Here is a 21,078-nt window from a genome sequence, read left to right on the forward strand (position 1 = left end):
TATTTTTTTTTTTTTTTTTGTCAAGTAAAACAAACAATGGAACTAGGTATGCTACTGTAAAAAAATAAGCTTTGCCAAAAATGCAAGATGGAATAACATGGCTACATAATGCCATGTTATTCCATCATATTTTATATCCTGAAATTTCACAATGTAAAATTTCATGATATAAAAATATATGTTGTACTTTTCTAATTAATATGCATTAAGCACAAATTCCAAAAAAAGTATTAACTTTGATTTTGCAAAAAAAAAAAAAAAATTGTGCCTCATAAAATAAAAATAATGAAGACAAGAATTGCTTTTCTTCAACAATTTTGCACCTCTAATGTGTTAATCACCAGGTGCCACATACAAATATAATGTCAGTAAAAATTTAAGTACAATGATAAATATACAAACATTTATAAACTTATAATTAAAATAATACTGTATTTAAGCTCTGACTAGCAAAATGACACAGTTATCTACTGCTCATGTTCTTTCTTCTTTTTCAGTATAAGTTAATGTCTGAAAATTATTTTAACATCTCAGATATGAATTTTATCAAAATTTGTCCACTCCAAATGACTTAAATACAAAATGACAAAGTAATAGGTGCTTTACAAAATTCTAGGACTATAAAGTGAGACTTCTTCATATTTTAATAAATTAATACCCATATTCCATTATGATAGTCTTAAAATGTATTCAGAAAAGTGAATGAAAAAAAATTGTAATTTTTGTATATGGGATAAGGCACTTTAAAAAACAGCTTTTTTTGCCATTATCAATTTCTGCATAATTTAAACAAAAAAAAAAAAAAAAAAAAAAAAACTAGCAAGATAGAGTGAAACAAGAATTAATTTAACCACTTGATAATTGAATAATAAAATAACTTTATAAAATATATTGCATTAGATCATGAGTTATAAAAATGAAATTAGCAAAATTCTTATTCCTCTCATATGACAAACTAGCTCGAGTTTGATAAAATTCTGGGCAGGAATTTTAGAATTTACCTCTTAGACGTTATTTAAAAGTTTTTAATTTTTGAAAACAGTAAAATTCAGGAACTACATTAACTGTCATTTAAAACACATTTCTATTTGAAAATGAATGTTTGGACAATAAAGTTTTAGAAAAAAATCAAATTTATTAGAGGTGCTAAGTGGGAAGTTTAATATTGTTCAAGTAATGATAGCATAAAGAACTTCCGATTCTCTACAGTATAGGTTCCCAAACTGTGAGGATGCCTCTCCCCCACGGAAGAGCAAATGATATTAGAGAGGACAAACTTTTTTTTTAATTCTACTTATATATAGTGATGTGAAATTTTCCTTTCCAGAGAAAGGAGATGTTCTAGCTGACTGTTACAGATGTAACAAAAAAAAAAAAATCTAAGGGACTGAAGTACTTTCCGTTAACATATTTGATGAAAGTATGTTAAAAGTTATACATTGCAAGTTATTTTCTTAACTTGCAATGTATTACAGAGGACTTTTTTTTTTAAATATGCAGGCCATATCTTGCATTGTATTAAGAGAAAACATTGCTCCTGCCATATACAGATATTTAAAAGTTAAATGACATATGTTATATGTATTCCACTATTCTTTCTATATTTCTCACTGCTGACAAATTTATTCGTGCAGTTATTATTTTGTTTCTTTTAATTGGGAAACAGAAGAATGACCATGTTTTTAATAGGAGTGGAATGACAGAAAAAAAAAAAAGCTGAGTTATTAATAACTGATAGCAAAGAAACAAACCAAAACTGCTTCATTTGGTAAGTTTAGGAATGATGTCATTCCTAATCAGGAATGACATCAGTGTAATAAATATGTTGATATAATAAAGTACACAAAATATGCATTCGTGATAGAACGTTGAAATAAATAACTGATGCTTTTACAGAGAAGGAAAGAGCAAGCATCAAAATTAATGGTAGTTATGGACACAAATGACTTAAATAGCAAAAAAAGAATGTTGACAAAGGCAAAGGATAATAGTGTTGTTGGGTAAGTTGACAGCACATTGCCCAAATATAATAGTGAACTGAGAAGGAAAGCAGAGATAATGAATAGCAAGATGGCTGAGACAATTTAAAAAGTTCACAATTTGTGGAGTGAATTTGAAGGGAAATTGGAATGGTTTAAAGTTGATGGATTGCATTTGCATGGGTAGGGTGTTCAGCATTTTGAGAAGCTGTTTGCTGAGAAGGCACCAAATCAAGGTTAGTGTAGCTAAGGAATAAAAGGTTCTCATGAAGCAGGATAGCATAGCCAAACAGGTTGTACAGTAGGATAAAGATGAATACAAGATTGAAGATGTCAATGCAGCAGGACAAGGTGAGGGAATACATAAAGGGAGACTGATATGAATGGCGGGGAATAGTCAGAACTGAAGAGAAGTGTGGTATAATGGCTAGAGTAGAGAATGTTAATGGAATGGTTTCAAAGACATGGAGATTGTTATGTTTGTATACAAATATAAGGATTATTTGAAATAAGAACCAAGTTTGTTGCATTGATTGAGTCAGCATACCCAAAGATAATCAGTATAAATGAAATTTGGTTGTCTAATAATGTACTGTCCAGAACAGAAATGGAACCGAAGGATAGGAAGATGAAAAAAAAGGGAGGGGGGGACTTAATGATTGAAGAGGAGTTGTGCACAATTTTGACAGTACATGTGCAGTGTCAATTTGAAATTAACAGGCTAGTATATCTGATAGGTTGACAGGTGTAATAGTGAGTTCATACAAATAACCATAAACTTGATAAAATAACAGCAATATGGAAAGTTTTTAACCATTATAGAGAGATATTTAAAAGCTATTTACAAAACTCCAAAAAAGAGAGAAAGATCTACAACTAGTGTGGTACTCCCAAAAATGACCTATGGTAGTAAAACCTGGAATATGACTTTAAAAAAATTACAGAAACTGAAAACAAAGAAACATGGAAAGAGCCATTTGGGGAATAACCTGGTTAGATAAAAAGAATAATACTTGGATAAGAAAGCAAACAAAGTTAATGAATATTGTGTTAGTAATTAAAAGCAACAAATGGCACTAGACAGGGCATATGAAGAGTGTCTGATAACACAATTGATACCAAGAAATGGTTATCAGAAACCAGGTAGAGCAGTGGTGACATGGGACAATGATATATAAGATGTTATGGACATTTATGGTGGAGACATGGAGAGACATTTGTCCCGCAGTGGACTGAAGAAAGCTGATGATGATATCCAATAGGATGTTGTAATAGGCTAGGGAATGTAAAAAGGTAATCCTGATGAGAGACTTTAATTACAATAATATAAAATGGAAAGAGAAGTATGGGAACTAGGAGAGAGAGTTAGATGAATTTCTCAGAGATAAATATCTTAAGCAGTATGTAACTGTAGCAACTAGAGATTTTAGAGTGTAGGATTTTGTAATAACTTCACAAGATGTAGTTGTTAATGAGGTATTTACACTGCCCACCAGTTGGTGAAAGTGATCATGAGGTACTAAGTTTGGGAAGTGGTAAAACATGAAAGTTACTGCCAAAAGAGGATACATTTGTAATTATAAAGTAGATGATTATGGGAAGCTCTGGTTTCCCATAATCATGGTACTGACACAAGCAATGTATAACTGCATACCAAATGTTGTTATCATCATATTCCTGACATATACCCTCAGAGGTGTACAATATCTTATGATAGTACTACATGAAAACTTACATCATTATATACCAAGTCTTAAGTGAGTAAATAGAGTAGAAGTGAAATAGATGAACACTGAAAGCAAGCAAGCTGTGTTGAAAAAGAAATTGTTATGGAGGAGGTACAAGACAATCCATGAGGTGTATAAAGTGCAGGCAATGAAAGTAATAAGCATGGTAAAGAAAGAAAAAGTGCAATATGAGATTGGCTGGTCAGGCCAAGGTTAATTCAAGGGAATTCTGCTATATGGAAAGCAAGAGGCAGAATAATTGACAGGTTGACAATGGTGGATAGTCATGGGAGCAAAGTTACCATCACAAACGATATAGTGGAATTATTGAATAAGCACTTTATCAATGTATATCATACTAGTTTAAATGATGCTGTGCAATATGTAGAAGGGAGACAAGTATTAGGAGAATTGGAAGTGAAAGAATCAGGTGTTGATTGGGTTAGATGCTAATAAGGTTGTCATCACAGAATGTGCACAACAGTTAGCTATGTCCTTGACCTGGTTATTTAGTGGAAGTCTTGCAATGGATAAGGTTCCTAAGTAATGGAAAGGAGGCAAAAGAGTACCATTCCAAAAAGCATGGTTCTAGGATAGAAGTTTTCAATTATAGACCAGTCTGTATAACTGTAGGTGTAGTCAAGGTTTTGGAAAGACTGGTTAGGAATGAAATACAGGAGTCAGTTAATGAACATAAGATTCTTTATGATGGTTAGCATGGAGTTGTAAAGGTCTTTTTCTAGCAATTTACTTGCATTTTATGATAAGGTAATGAGCATGTATTAGATATGGAGAATTATACACAGTGATATTCTTGGACTTTGCAGAAGCATTTGATAGATTACCATATGATAAGTTGATGTACAAAGCTGCAGAAGGTGGGTGGATAGTATATTGGCTAGATGGATTAGAGACTGGCTCTCTGGACTGCAGATCTTCAGTTGCTTGCTGATGATACAAAGTTAGGGTAAATTATAAGGAGCACCTGCTTGTGTGAATTCCCTTCAGGAAGATTTGAATAGACTTGGACAAATGAGTGGGGTGGTAGTTTTAATATCAAATGCAAGATATTAGATTTCGGAGTGTGGAAATATAAAGCTGTGTACTATATTTGATGGCAATATACTGCAGGAAGTGGATGAGATTCAAGATTTGGGAGTGATGATTGACAATAGACTGAAGTTTAGAGAACATATCAGAAGTGTTGCAAAGACTTGGGATAAGGAAGTGGTTATGCCACTGTATAAAGCACTGGTCAGACTGCACTTTGACTGTTATGCTCAGATTTGGTCACTTGATTTTCAAAGTGATGTGATCCTTTCCAACAGAGACGGTGACTAAGACAATATCAGGGCTATGGAGAGATGTTAAAGGAATGATGCAGATTGCAGATTTTGGTGGATAAGAGAAAAGTGATATGATAGGTCATTTAAGTTAATGAGAGGATTTTATTAGATTAATCTGGAGAGTATTATAAAAAAAGAATAGAAAGCAAGAGGGGGAAGAACCAGAGGCCATCCCTGGAAGGTGTGAAGAATGGTGCAAGGAATACATTTTTTACATGGAAAGTTGTAGGTGAATGGAACACATTACTGGAATATGTTGTCAATGCATGAGGTGTTAAGGATTTTAAGATTTGGTATGATATGTTGTCAGTTGAATGATCCTATGATGAATCTGCTGATTCCATGAAGGATGTGATAATAATCAGCTAATGAAATTACACTAAAAATTAGAAATGCCTTCTTCATTCCAAAAATTCTGATTACCTATCTGAAATTTTCCAGAGAAAAATAAATCTTAGTCATGACTGGCAGGGTATTTTATTTTTATTCAAAACTACTGTTTTAATAGGCTGTGTTATACAATGGTAAAGCATTTGTATCAACCTATTAAAAATTTCATTATTAGTTTTAATGAAAATATTAAAATTCCAACTAAATCAGAAATAATTATTTTTAATTACAGTTGGAAGAACTTGCAAAAATTAAAATGTACTCTTGTAGGGAAGGTGGCAGTTGTAAAGTTTGGGAACCATTGCTGTTATGGAGTTGTGCCATGCTAAAACACTGAAATCACTCTGAGGTTAAAATTTTTTGACAAAGTTATGACATATGGTTAGTCATGTATCACATCAATTTTGGAACAAAATCCTATTGTAGATTGAAATTTTTTAAGCAAGTTTTTTTTTTTTTTTTAAATTTCTAAACTTTGAATAATGAACTCTAGAAACAGATAATATCACCATTTTTCAGATTTTTGTGATAATGACATAGAAAGCTTAGAATTTCCTACCAAAAAAACAATGTTTTCTAAATATTGCTAAAATATGAAGAGTGCACTTTCAGTTCTTAATGGCAGTATTTAAAGACTACTACTTTTCACATTCAGTCCTAAATTTTTTTGAAATATTCAATGATTTTAGAGGCGTTATATATTTCAAAACAACGCAGTTTTGTATACATTATAAAATAGTTACCTTTTCAAAACTTCAGTAATAATGGCCCTATAAGTGGATAAAATTCTAGTGTACAAATGCACAATCAGAAACAGATTATTAAACATGACTACTAGAATGTCTGCTTTCTTTATACAATGTGAAATCTATACTAACTACTTTCCACTTATCTTACATAAATCTAACTATAATAATCCCTCAATTATTCAGCAAGACAGAAAATTGTCATTTCTATTACTGGAGAGCTGGATAACTGAAGGCACAATTAAATGGTACCATACCAGAAGTCATTTGGTACACCATTTAAGGGGTAGTTAATTGAAGCCTCGTTCATTTGAAGATCGGGTAATTAGTGTTAATTGTGATTGTCAGATGCAATCACAGTTAACACGAAAATAATGATCATAGTTTTTTTTTTTTTTTATAATTTTAAAAGCAACCATTTCTACAATATATATAATTATTTACAAATTCTCTTAAAAATTAATATTTACACAATATTTAAATACCAAAATGGCATGCTTAATTACAATTATATAGAGTCTGGTGAAAGTATAACAGTAGTTGCATATATTATATATAAAATTAATACCTCTGCATTAAACATTCCTTAAAATAACTTTTTTTCCCCCATCAAGTGTCATGACTTATTATATTACAAAATATACATGACAGTAGAAAAGATAAATAAAGATGGCACAAGAACAAGACTGGCATTAATTTAAAAACTAGTATCACTGAGATGAGCAAAAGTAAACCAATTGTGCATTAAATGAGGTTAAATTTATCCGCTATTTGCTGGCCACATTAGCACTAAATTTGTGCCATTCTTCCGGAAGGCAGGATATATGGTGAAAGTAGTCAATTCTACAGCCACAGATCGAGGTTTATTTCCTAACATGCACTGAAGTTGAGAGCTTACTATAACTCTTAAATCTCTGTTCTGAGAACTAAAAATAAATAAATAATCAACAATTAGTTAAAAAAAAAAAACTAACTGATATTAAGTCCAAGAAAAATATCTATTTTATTTTATCAATTCAAATTCTATTCGGTTTTCCATTCCATTCTTACTGATTTCTCCAAAATCTTAACCATAGAAGAAATACAAACTGGCCTATAGTTTGATATCTTGTTGGAAGTTTTTTCACTTGGTTATAATAAAATTAAAGATAACAAGAAATTATATACTTGGTTTAATCCTTTATCCAAGTGTAAGCAAACAATGTTTGCACCTGAAATATTTTCAGGACTGGGGCAACTGATAAGGAAGCTAAGACTTCAATTGTCTCAGTATCCCATAAAGTACATCTCCTTGTGGGCATGTATAATGGTATGCATACGAAAGGTCACTACCCAGATCAGTTTCAACCTTTATTGAGGTAATGCAGAAGTCATATTTTGATATACGAGTTGCCAAAAGGTGTGACACATTTTTGGCACCTTTTACTGTATTAATCCACCTAACTCTCAGTCTTCATCTGGGTCTTTTTCTTACCATCCTTGGAAAATACACTTGCTTTACTAACCTTTACTCTCCCATTCAGTTTAAGTAACCATAATACTTACTTTAGCTCTGTTCACAGATTCCTGAATGCTAACAATGTCAATTTCCTTCCTAATATTCTCATATTTAAATGGTTCTGTTCACTCTTTACCTCTTCTCAGAACTCTCATATCTATGGTCCCCAGTCTCTGATCAAGTGTTTTATTTCCAGCTCTCTCAGATTCATATGCTAAAATTGGTTTGAACACTGTTTTTTATACAGATAGCCAAAACGCTAAACTAAGTTTTATTTAGTTGGCTGCATACTAGTTGGAGGAAATGCCATCCATATACCCTATTTCTCCTATGGATTTAAATATGGAGGAGGGCATGTCTAGAGTTTTTAAAGAAGCAGCTCTACCACTGAACTATCCATTGCAGGCTAATAACCTGACATGGGGAAATTCACTTTACTTTTAAGCTATAAAAGAGGAGTTTGAATGTATTCTTCAGGAGTTTGAATGTATTCTTCATGACCTCAGAATGGACACAGTAAAAAGAAAATGGAAGCAAGAATAATGAATATTATGATGTAATGCAAGAGTAATAAGCTTATGATGAAATTGAATTAGATAAAATATTAAATACAGGAGGATGTAAAAATTGAAGTAATTAATGAAACAAAGAAAAAATTAAAAGGAGCTAGGGAAACTAAGAACTTCGATATAATATTTAATATAATGGCTAGAGACCAAAGGGCACAGACAAGCTTTATAATTTGGCTTTATAAATCTATTATAAAACAGATCAATTACTACAAATATTGAAATGAAAGAAATTAAAAATAAACTGAGGCTAATTAACAATAATTCGACTATATGCTCCAGAAGAGGGAAGAGAAGATGATAGTAATGAATTTTAACAAATCCCAAGACATACTGTTGTTTCCTCTATAACAGTTGTCTGAATTGCATGAATTTGCTGATATGAACATGATACATAAATGGGGAAATAAAAATCATGTTAGCTCACATGTTTCAAAAGCTACTGAGTAACACAAAGTGAAACCGAAAAATGAAATGCAGTATATCCACATGCTTTGCTCTACAAGTGTATATTGTGTGTTCAAAGTTTGTGTACTTTCATTGAAAAGTGTTTAATACAGCATCCCAAACATGAGCCTGGTTATAAGAATCTAAGCATTGCATGAAAAAAGGAAAGCTTGAATATTGAGAATAAACTTGAAACAAGAATATGTGTTATCACAAGAGCAATAGGCCTAAAAGAATCAATATTGCATACATTAGAGACAATGCTGAGAAAATAAATCAAGTTCAGTAGCAATACCAGCAAGGCCTACAGAGTCAATTAGAACAAGGCATAAAGAAATACAATATTTACTAGGAATAGAAGATGCTTAAAACTGTAGCTGCTTTTTTTTTTTTTTTGCATACAGTATTACTTAGAAACTGTATAGGTTTCGAGTGTTCAGCCCCGAACTCCATTTTTACCATAAGCCCCATTATTCTTAATGTACAAAATTCTATAATGCAGTGATATTTAGGAATACATATCCTATCCTTCTCATTTGTCCCTTAGGACGGGTTGAGTCCCCCAATAAGGGGCTTATGCCAAATTAATGTAGCTGGCTCATCACTCCTCTGTTACATCCCTAAGGACGAGTATTCATGACTGCAGATCTGTATGTTCACAGGACAAAAAAAACCAAAGTTTTCTGGGTGAAAAAATCCCTAGCCTCTGTATGAGACCAGCTAATTCCTTTAGTTGAACGAGACAAGAGGTTCCTCACATCCTGGATGGGAATCGAACCTGGTCTTTCCAACCAAAGGGCTTCATCTATACTGACAGAGCTATGCAGGCTCTAGAAATGCACATACTTCATTTATTAAGAGATAACTGTGCATTATTCATTCTGAATAAGTAACAAGTTCTTAATAATACATTCCGAGAATCTGGGAAATAAGAATTATACTGTTTAATTATATATGGTTTTATATGTTATTACATATAACACATAGACTTAATTTTTTTTTTTTTTTTCTAATCGCATACATGCACCCTTCAATGAAACCTAACAGTAGCATTATTCACCTCAATCTCACGACTGCATATAAGGAGAGAATTCCATTCTCCATATATCTTCATTGTTGTTTATTTTTGGATTTCTGTTTTACACTGACGATGATCCACAATATGTGAATCAAAAGATCTAATTAATCCATCATAACAAAAATTTTTAACTGTCTCTACATGTTACTTATTCATAACATACCTCATTATAGGAAAAACAACAGTAATAATATAAACAGAAATGGCTAATAGTATCAGGGGGTTTAAATGCAAGAATGAGAATTAACTGCAAAATTAATAATGCTGGAATTTATGTATGTTAACTTGTATATTATTATAGTATAGGAGAAAATACTATAAACAGAATTGTAAAAAATTATAATTACTTTAATAGATTTTGTAGTATATAATAAATTTCTTCTATGAGCATAAATTTACCAGATCAGCAAGAGGATGAAAATCGATTATAGATTTTAAATGAAAGAGTTAAAAAAAAAAAACTTTATATGATAGTATACACTGAAGCTATGAAACAGGCACTATTCACTTCCCTACTAAAATAAAATTAAGATTACTACCAAACATGGCTACAATCAATGAGTTGTGAATGACTTTTGATAGAGTACCTCATGATAAGCTGACAGTCAAACTAGAGCAGATGGGGTTGGATATTAGACTAGTGCATTGAATTGGAGACTGGCTATCTGATAGGGGAGCGATATCCAGGAAAACGAAAGTCACTAGTGGAGTGCCTCAGGGGTCTGTTTTAGGACCAATACTGTTTAACTTGTATATTAATGATATTGGTGAAGATTTGGATGGAGATATTCAGTTGTTTGCAGATGATGCAAAGTTGGAACGAACTATGAAGAGTAGTGAAGATGTTGTGGCCTTACAAGAAGACTTGAATAAATTGAGTGATTGGAAATGGAGATGCGAGTTCAATGTTGCAAAATGTAAGGTTTTAAAATTTGGAAAACAAAGATGAGATGCAGAATTTATGCTTGGTGAGGATATATTGTTGGAGGTGGAGGAAATAAGAGATCTGGGGGTGATAGTGAATAAGGATCTGAAATTTAAGGGACACATTGCCAAAATTGTGAAGACAAAACAAAGGCTTCTGGGAATGATGCAGAGGACACTGACATGTAGACGTAGGGAAATTCTTGTTCCGTTGTATTAGGCCACACATGGACTATTGTGCCCACATTTGGTCACCTGGTTTTCAGAAGGATGAAGAGATGTTGGAAAGGGTCCAAAGGCGACTGACTAAGGTGGTTTCTGACCTCTGGAATGTCGAGTATGAGGAAAGATTGAGAATATGCAATTTGCAGAGTCTGGTGGACAGGAGGAAGAGGGGAGATATGATAGAGACCTACAAGTTGGTAAGGGGTTGTTATTGGATCAATGGTGGAGAAGTTCTACATAAAATAGTGAGAGATCAGGGGAGAACCAGAAGTCATCCCTGAAAACTGTATAAAGAAGGTGTGAGTAGGGGAATGAGAGGCAGGTTTTTTTTGTGCAGAGTTGTGAATGATTGGAATGCCTTGCCTGAGAGTGTGGTGTCTGCAAGGAGTTTGAGTATGTTTAAGACACGGTATGATGAGCTGTATGTGTGATAAAAGGACCTCCCAGATGAGTCTTTGACTCCATGAGGTCTTGGGGTAATAATAATAATAATGACTGGAATGCACTGCTTGAGAGTGTGGTGCCTGCAGAGAATTTGAATGTATTTAAGGCATTATGATGAGCTGTATGTATATGACAAAGGGACCTCCCATCACAAGTCTGACTCCATGGTGGTCTTGGAATAATGATAATGGAGAGGGGAAAAAAATCTCATTATAAAATCAGATTACTAAATGATACAAATATAAAGTGTCAATATGAGCAAAGAATTACATTTAATTAGACATGTATTCACAAGAATATAGTAATTCTATCACTGCAAATATTGTGACCAGAAACTAATTGATCATCATTAGCATAGTCAGAAGGTGAAGCTACAACAAAGAATGTTAATCTTATTTACAGAGCTGAGCCACATAACCATACACCTAGTTAATGGTTACAATAAATTACAATTACAGTCTTGAGTGATATGAAATAAAATTCAATTTTAATTATTGTCATTTCACTTAGTATTCTATTAAATTAAAAAATAAATAAAATAACACTATTATTTGCCATTTATGAGGATGAGACTCTCCCAAATCTTGGCAATAGAGACAGTCATTCCAATTTAAATTAATTTGGGTGGTATAGAAGTGCTTCAGCACTTTCTTTAAATAACCACTCGAACCTAAACCTGCACTAATGTAAAGGGCGAGTACTGGATCATAGGATATTGTAGTCAGTGTTTTTCAGGTTTATTATTGTTACTATAAGATTGGTTTATCTTGTAGTTTTAAATTTAGGCCGTAATAATTTAGATTATTGTAACCACCCACTAAGTGGCTCAGCTCTGTAAACAGGATTAACATTCTTTGTTCTAGATTCATCTGTGACTATGCTGATGCACTGATGACTAGTTAGTTTCTGGTCAAAATATTTGTAATAATTGATAATATTCCACAAGTCATTAAAAAATACAAAAAACAAATTAACTAATACTTAGATAAAATAGAAAAAAAGCAGAAGTAGAAACATAATGGTATAATATGAACACAGCGGCAGCAAATGAAAGATAGGAAAGACCAAAAAATTAAAAAATATGGGATGATAAAATTTTAAAAAAATAATCAGAAAAAAAAGGAAGCCACATACCACAAATGGTTAAGCAGTAAAAGATTAGAAGATGAAATAGAATACAAAAGATAAGAGCCATAGCTAAGAGAAGTCAGAAAGGACAAACAAATCTGTTTCTGTCTGTCTAATGCTAAAATTCAGAACCTCAGTTTAGATATCAAAGAAAAAAGTAAATATAAGCAGTGAACTAAAAAACACAGAATTTCAAAATTTCTATTTAGGATTATGCATTTATTTTGTAATTCAGGATAATTACAAAAAACATCTTGCAAAAAGATAATGAAATGCTAAAGATACAACAGTAGAAAATTAGAGATTAGAAAAGTTCTTCCACAGATGACCTCCAGCAGACCCTAGATAGGTTTGTAGCTGTTTGTGCAGAAGCCAGAATGAAGATCAGTGTGCCCAAAACTGAAACATTTGTGGTCTCAAGACAACCATCCCAGTGCACTCTATATGTGAGTGGAATCCCACTGAGGCAGGTGGAGAAGTTTAAATATCTTGGGTCCATATTCACGAGTGATGGAAAGTGAGACGAAGAGCTAGATACTCAGATTGGCTCAGCAAGCACATCAGGAGCTTGGCCGTTCGGTAGTACTGAAGCAGAAGTTAAGCCAGAAGGCAAAGATGGCCGTCTTCAATACAGTCTATGTCCCCATCCTCACCTATGGTCATGAGAGTTGGGTAATGACCAAAAAAATGCAGACACGAATCCAAGCGGCTGAAATGAGGTTCCTTTGAGGGGTTGCAAGGCTGACAAGACTCGACAGAGTCAGAAGCTCTGCAATTCAGGAAACCCTCAATACTCAACCGTTGCTTCTCCATGTTGAGAGATCACAGTTACGTTGGTACGGGCACCTGGTCAAAATGCCACAAGAGAGGCTCCCAGCAGGCCCCTCTTTGCCAAGCCAGAGGATGGAAGGCCAAGGACTTGCTGGATAGATTATATCCAAAACCTTGGGGGACACGTTTGGGAGTCCCGCCAGAACACCTGAGCTTGGTGGAGCATCATGACCATCAGAAGTTCTTCTTGCAGCTGCTGCCCCTAACAACCCAGTTAGGAAAGGTGGGCCTTGAAGATGAATGAATGAATAAAAATGGAAAATCACCAAGAGAAACTTAAGCTAAATAAATCAGTCTCCCATAATGAAGATGTCCAAATAATAACAATACATATTCAATTTCCAAATAATAATACTTATTCAATTTTTCTTCAAGGGTGTACAGAATACTAAGATAGCATGTGATAAGGTTACATTAATACAGTACTTGGTTTAATTTTTTTTTAACAATATTGTAGATTTTATGGTTTTGCTCAATTTGATCCACTAGTATTTAGATAAATAATTAATGTTAATAATTAGAAATGAAACCATTTCCAATTATTAACAAAATGCTATAAATGAATAAAGCCAGTCATGTACACATAATTAACTGCCAATGGTCTATGAATCCTAGCTGTCAACCTAGACATGTTAAATGAAATGAACTGTTAGCTTTTGATTTAGCAGCTATGGATGCTAAAAGACCCTTCCTGTACTATTAGAAGAAGAATCCCAATTTTAAATCATTTAAGTTCAATCCAGTGCCATGAGTTGTTCATGTGCTTATTAATTTCATTAGAAACATTAGTAGAAATGTATTCTTAACTGTGGCTCAGCACTAAGGAAACTATCACTATAATAGGCACACAATGCCAATAATTATACCATGGAATGCAGTGGCAGTAAGTCAAAATATAGAGGCAGATCCTATATCACATTCTTGTTCATGCAATTATCAATCTTATTAAACATAACTGCCCTTTAAATTTGTTGGCAATAAAACTACATAGACTCTCATAACACCAACAGAATTCACACAAACATAGTAAATGCCATAAAAGAGGCATCTTCAGAATGTCATTAAAGTTGAGGCAGCCACAAAATGAGGTCTACAACATTGTTTCTCAACTTTCAGTGGCCTAAAAAGTTGTTAGTTAACATTCCATTTTGGAAATCACTGGATTTGATTTTGTATTTTTCAAAATGTTTGTAAGATACCTTCAGTAGGCAAGTGTTTTTTGAAGACTCAAAAGGATGACTGATCATGCACACACACACGTGTGTGTGTGTGTGTGTGTGTGTGTGTGCGCGCGCACGCGCGCAAAACAAATATTGCAGTCAATAAATTCACTTTGTCATTTACAAATGACATGAGAAAAGTGAAATTGTTTGCAAAGCTCTGCACAGTAGGCAAGAAAGTGAAGGACTAAAATTGTTAAAGAATTGGGCATCATGATGTCTAGATTGTTTGCTATGCAATACAGAGTTAATGTGATGACCATTCATTATTTCTTAACTGGTTGAGAAACTGCTTTTCTTAAAGAACTGATCACCAATAAGTCCTTAAAGAAAAAACATCTCACTGAGGAGAGTGTGAGCAGGGTAACGAGTAGGTTGTTTGCATGGAGTGATTGGAATGCACTGCCTGACAGCGTGGCAAGTGCAGAGATGGTGAATGCATTTAAGGCATGGTATGATGAGATGTGCATGAAAGAGTTATCTCCCACAATGAGTCTTTGGACTCTGTGGAGGTCTGATATTCAAAACTTCACTCCCTCTTACTTTTGATAATGTTTCAATTTCCCATCAAGATCAGTTTTTGCTTCTGGGGTTGACTTTTACATCTAGCTTATCCTGGCATAAACATATTACATCCATAGCCTCCCAAGAACCTTAGTATTAATTTTTTTTCATTCTATATACATACTTCTCTTCTGCACACTATTAATACTTCATAAATCTCAAATCAAACCAACTTTGAATGTTGTTGTCACATCAGAAGTGATGCACCCAAAACCTCCCTAAGAATTCTTAATTCATATATACATAATTGGGAAGACAAAAACATGTGCTATAATGCTAACTTATAATATGTTTAGTGTTGACTTACTCTAAGTCAAACACTAAATACACAAACTTTTGAATGCAAACAATTTCAAGTATAATAATATGGAAAATTTCAAAAGAAGAAGATGAATTTTGAGTCTGGGTGGATGGTTAAGGCCAAGTAAAAGGAGATCTGTTCTTGTAGGAATGAATACAAGACAAATATTTTGGGAAACTAGTGAAAACAGCAAAGATATAATTACAGATAGCACCTGGCAGTGACTTCTTCACTATCTTCTTGCATGTTTGCCAAATGCATAAATTCACATGAAGAGGGCATGCAAGAAGATAGTGATATCTTTATGCTGATCCCAACTACATGGATATGCTGGGGATTTTAAAGAATCACTGAAAAATATATGTGAAATGAAAGTTATAAAGAATCAAAGTTAAGTAGTGTTCAGAGAGGAGCTCTACACAAAGATTGTTGGGAAAAAATTGAAAGAGTTGGAAACCAAGAACCAAAACATTCTTATTTGGCTCTTGTTTTCCTAAGTCAGTTTTCTTCAACTAGTCTTAGGCCAGTGAAGTTGTTTGTAAGGATAGAAAAATCAAAGAGCCAAGGTTATTGAGGTCTTGAGTAATTACTTGGAAAAATTTTTGCAAGTTCTCTCAGTCTCTACAGATCTAACTTCCAATGATGAGTACTTGATGAAGGCCAAAATAATTCTGGGTAGTGATGCTTCCCATGATGCATGCATACATCTGAAAGGAGGTCTGCTCTGTTTATGAGATATTGAGGCAGTTTGATGCAAGTTAACAATCTATATGCAAGTAACCAGTGAAGAATTCACTGGTTACAGTGAAGAAATCCAAGCAGTGAAGAAATTCATATGGAAACTTTTGTTTATTCACATTGGGGTAAAGTTAAAGCAATAATATAATTTCTTGTCAAGTATAATTTACTTGATGAAAAAGACTTAAAGGTTAGATTGTTACATCAACCATCTTTTCACAATGAGTTTACAATATCATTTTTTTACTTAAGACAAACAGACAGTGGAAACCTCACAGGAATATAACAAGGATTTATGTTTTGTAAATCTGGAAAAGGCATATGATAAAGATGAGAGGGAAAGGGTGTTCAAAACATTAGTTATGTAGTGTAAATGGAATATTACGTAGATAAATATAGCATAGGCTTACATCAGCAATTAGAATTGAAAGAGGTACAGGAAGATGGTTTGATGTAAAATTAGGTGTGAGACAAAGGTGCACGAATATCTTCACTGTTGATCATGGATCACATTATGAAATGAAGTGACATTAAACTTGATTTCAAAATCTGAAATTTTAACTCAGTTTTGTTATCAATTCCTGATATACATCCTCAAGGAATATACAGGATATGCTCATAGTACTAATAATTAAGTTTATATTACTGACTTCACATTAAAAGTGTTCTTCAAAATTAATCCGACTTGTCAGTCTCTAGTACTATGTCTTATAAAACACTCTCAGCTGCATCAATCCATCTCTGAATCTTGGTCTTCCATTAGGTCTTTTTCCTGCCATGAAACATTTGTTTTGCTAATCCTTCCTCTCCCATTTTGTTTAAGTGACTCTACAACCTTTCATTGAATGTGTGAATGAGGCTAGTGATATGAGCGATATGGTTACTTTTGGAATTCAGTTGTAACATAATTCTGTCATCTGTTACTCCCATAATCGTTCAAAGGACACACATTTTGATCTATGCTAACAACATTATTACTACTTCAACTCTCAAATCCAAAATCTGTAAGTTAAAACTGACTTGAACACTGTCTTCTATATATCACTAGTTGTGTGTTTTAGCTACTCTCTCTCTCTCATTCCGTATAAAATTTGTTCACTTGTGTATGAATCGAAAGGCTTAGGTGTTGCTGATTATTCATGTTAGTGCTTCATAGTATAAACACCAACAGATGAAAACTAAACTATTTTTCATCTTTTGGTTTTGTTTATACTGTGAAACACTAATATGAATTAGTTTAGTTGGTTCTCAATCATGCTAACTTTCCTAATTATATTATATACTTCCATAGTTTCATTTGCACTAAAAACTGTGCCTAAATAGCCGAAATATTTTACTCATTCCATAAGTTCTGCATTGAGAAAATGAAGTTGATGTTTTCTATAATCAATCCTACCTATTTTCATAGCTTTTATCTTGTTATTGTTCATTTTCACATCCAACTCGTTTAAAGCTGTTATTCAATTTAATTAGTGCTGAACACTTGAACTAGAATTATTTAGAAGTATAATATCAGCTATATAAAGAAAGAAGTGAGTGGAATATTTCTGGCTTTCATATCAGGTTTAATTAAACATAGATCACATCCATGTAGATGATGAATAACAGTGCACCATTGGTTTACAAGGCTACATCACACTATCATTATATGCATCCATAAATTCTAATTGCTAAAAACTAGAATAGGATATATATCGCTCTGTATAATGTCCCATTTGCACAATGGGATTGTAGCATTTTGATCTTTTCTTTTGGCACTTAATGTGCCTTTTCCAAAATCTACAAAACTTAAATATAGATCCTTGTTTTATTTCCTAAATAGATAAATACTATGAGAACTGAACAAAAACCATCTAGAATTTGATTTTCTCACGAAGCTTCTGAATAATTCCTGTTACATCTATAAAACCTTTGAGACCACCAACTTCAGATGCTATTCACATTTCATGTTTCTGATAGCTTTTCTACCTCAAGTATTGACACACACACACACACACACACACACACACACACACAACCATTCCTCTTGAACATTTTCTATTCCTGTTCTGTCACTGCACTGCTTATCTCATCTATCTTTCAAAGTAATTACTCCACATATCCAAAATATTTTCTTTTGATATCACCTTGTTTCTGAGGCTTTTCTTTGGTATATTTCTTCTTCCATTTCTATGCTTTTTCAATAGTCTCCAACATATTTTGCCACTTAATGTAATATTGATCTTTTATATTTTTACCAAATTATAATAGACAAATTGTATTCTTGTTTTAATTCTATAACCAACATAAGCAAAATTTGCACATGAATTATCACAACTGGGCTCCTATGTATAGAGGAGATGTACAGGAAACAGACACCTCTCTTTCAGCATTTAAAACAATGAGTGCACTGATTTTACATTTATAAGAAAATCTGTGCTATTTACAAGATATTTCTTCTGCATTTCTATAAGAAAATAAATTGTTATTTATATAAAACAACTTACCGCTGCCACTGTCTTAATACTGCTCCTACTAATTCGCCTATCCTGTTTTCTTGCTGGTAAGAAGTGAGAGCAAAAACAAGGTCATTACCACCTCTAAGATGAAGTATAGCCAGTTGATCTGACCCAGGACTCACACTTAATCCTGTTAACTATAGACAAAAAATAGGTTTTAGAAGGGAGAAAAAAATAAAATAAAAATCAAACTGAAATATGTCCATTTATATTCAAAGCCACTACTACAAAGCTGATTGTGATGATGCTGACAATTAGAAATACCATAAAAATATAATGAATTACTGTTGAATATCAATAAGGAAAAAGTGAAAACTATAGACGCTGTGTTCAATTCAACACCACGGTAGAGCCCAGTGAGATAGAATGTTTGCAAATGAGGGAAGGGGGTTGGGAGGTGTAACCTGTCACTTCCATGTAAAGAATTGGGAAGGAACATTAAAGTAAAGTCAAATCACAGAAGAACTAATATTAAGGCAATAAAACAAACTCTCATAACAAAGTGAGAATGTATATGGCATGAAGACTAGATGCTCTCTGCATGGTGAGAAGTGTATCTCCTATGGTATATATTTCCTGCTCTTTTTCTCTTTGCCTAAATTATTAACATGACAGTAAACCCAAATAGTGCCACTGTGGTTAAGATGAACACCTCTCTTAAAAAAAAAATTACAAAAACTATTCTATGTTCATTTCTCCAAAACTTGGTATAAACACCAACTTATGATGTACACTATCACCAGTCTTCCAAACTTCATCTATTATTTCTGACCCAACTCCAAATTACTATCACAACAACCATAACCCAACTTAACTGCTCAAACTATGGTATGGCACACACAAAAAAGAAGTACTGAACTTCAACACCCCCTTTAGCATATATGCTAAGAGATATGCCATTTGACATGCATGCACATTAATAGAAGAGCACATGTAGAGTCTATATGTGCTCTTCTATTATTTCACCATATTTAGCTGTAGAAATGATGTTGACATTGGAAGAAAAGGCGTTTATTGTTGAGCATTATTTTTGTTCATACAGAGTTGATAGAGCAAATGGTCCACGCCTACAACATGTTTGTCAGCAATTCATTCATTGTTTCTGTAAGCATTCCCCCAAGCAATAGTATGATCATTGCCTTAATCGAGAGGTTCCAACGTACCAGGATAGTTCTGCTGCAATGCAAAGGGCATTCAGGGAGACCCCAAAATGTTAAGACAAATGAGAATCATGGGCGTGTACTGTTACAGTTTCCTAAACAAAGTCAATGACAAACAGTGGTAGAACTGTGGGATACCGAAATGGTCACTACAGAGAATCCTTAAGGAGCTGGGTGTCTTTTCATATGTCATTCAAGTGGGTCAGTGTTTAACAGCAATGGATTACACTACATGGTGGTAATACTGTGCACAAGTGCTGGCCAACGTTTATGAAGATCCATCCTTCCTCTATGTCTGGTTCTCAGACAAAATGCATTTCCATCTAAGCAGTCATGTAAACACACAAACTTATAGGTTTCTAAAGACCTGAATTTGTCCCCTGTCTCTTCACAGTGAGAAGGTCACACATAGTGTGCAGTTTATTTTTGGCCTTGGTATAATTGTAACCTTGAATAGCGAATGCTACATCGAGAATGTGTTTGGTCCATTCACCCAGGAATTGCATAGGATGAATAGGATGTGTCGTGCAAAAAAGACATTCCATTTCGTGCACAGATATTCAACCAACAGGACAGAGAAACCCGCCAAATCACATGGTTCCAGAGCCTATTTATCAGAAAGCTGTCCCGGGAGATTCATTTCAAGGTTCACAGAATTCCCATATCCTTCACTTTCTCCTGATCTCACATCCCTTGATACCTTCGTTTGGGGTATGTTGAAGTAATGAGTATTTCACCATTGCCCACCTTCAAACCTTGATGAACTAAGGGATAAAACTACATGTTGTCCAGCAGATGTCCCAACCCTTGTTCTCCAAGATGACAGAGAACCTTCACATGTGCTATGAAACCTGTCTTGAAAGACAAGGTGCTCATTTCGAGCACATAATCTGCTGCTGTTAATGCTTTATTCGACCAACATTCCACAACAGTTGTAGGTGGTTGTTTCAAAATTATCTGTGTTTGAAAGCATCCGTTCCCCACTTTTTAAAATTTTAAAATTCATATCCAATATCCAAGCCATGGTTTTCCAGTAAGTGTCAGGATAGTCCAAAGAAGGAAAAGTTTACAAGTGGCTCAAGACAAAAAAAATCCAACTTCGTTCACAGACTACATTGAAACCTGGAAATGGTTTTGCAGCATTTGCAAAATCATTATTAATGATGGTTTAAATGTGCTGTCTTTGTGTTCCCATCTCTCCCATTCACCCAAATGACAGTATTGTAATGTCACCGAAAGATAAAACTGACCAGGCATTTTTTTCC

The 21,078-nt window shown here is 33.6% G+C and overlaps 1 protein-coding gene across 1 annotated transcript in view; it reads right to left on the reverse strand.

Annotated features, from left to right (window-relative positions):
- Positions 1–6,779: 6,779 nt before the first annotated feature.
- The window catches only part of LOC150100463 (unconventional myosin-Id-like), a 288,786-nt gene continuing 274,487 nt past the window's right edge, over positions 6,780–21,078 (reverse strand). Inside the window, exons 21-22 of the mRNA XM_090403250.1 lie at positions 18,642–18,790; positions 6,780–7,114 (exon numbers count right to left, since the gene is read on the reverse strand). Of these exons, the coding sequence (XP_090259376.1) occupies positions 6,949–7,114; positions 18,642–18,790 (315 nt within the window). The 3' untranslated portion in view covers positions 6,780–6,948. The remainder of the gene's footprint in view (positions 7,115–18,641; positions 18,791–21,078) is intronic.

Source organism: Typopeltis vanoorti, chromosome 13 (assembly GCF_054136105.1).
Source record: "Typopeltis vanoorti isolate ZY-2024b chromosome 13, IOZ_Tvanoo_1.0, whole genome shotgun sequence".
NCBI classification, from domain to species: Eukaryota; Metazoa; Arthropoda; class Arachnida; order Uropygi; family Thelyphonidae; genus Typopeltis; species Typopeltis vanoorti.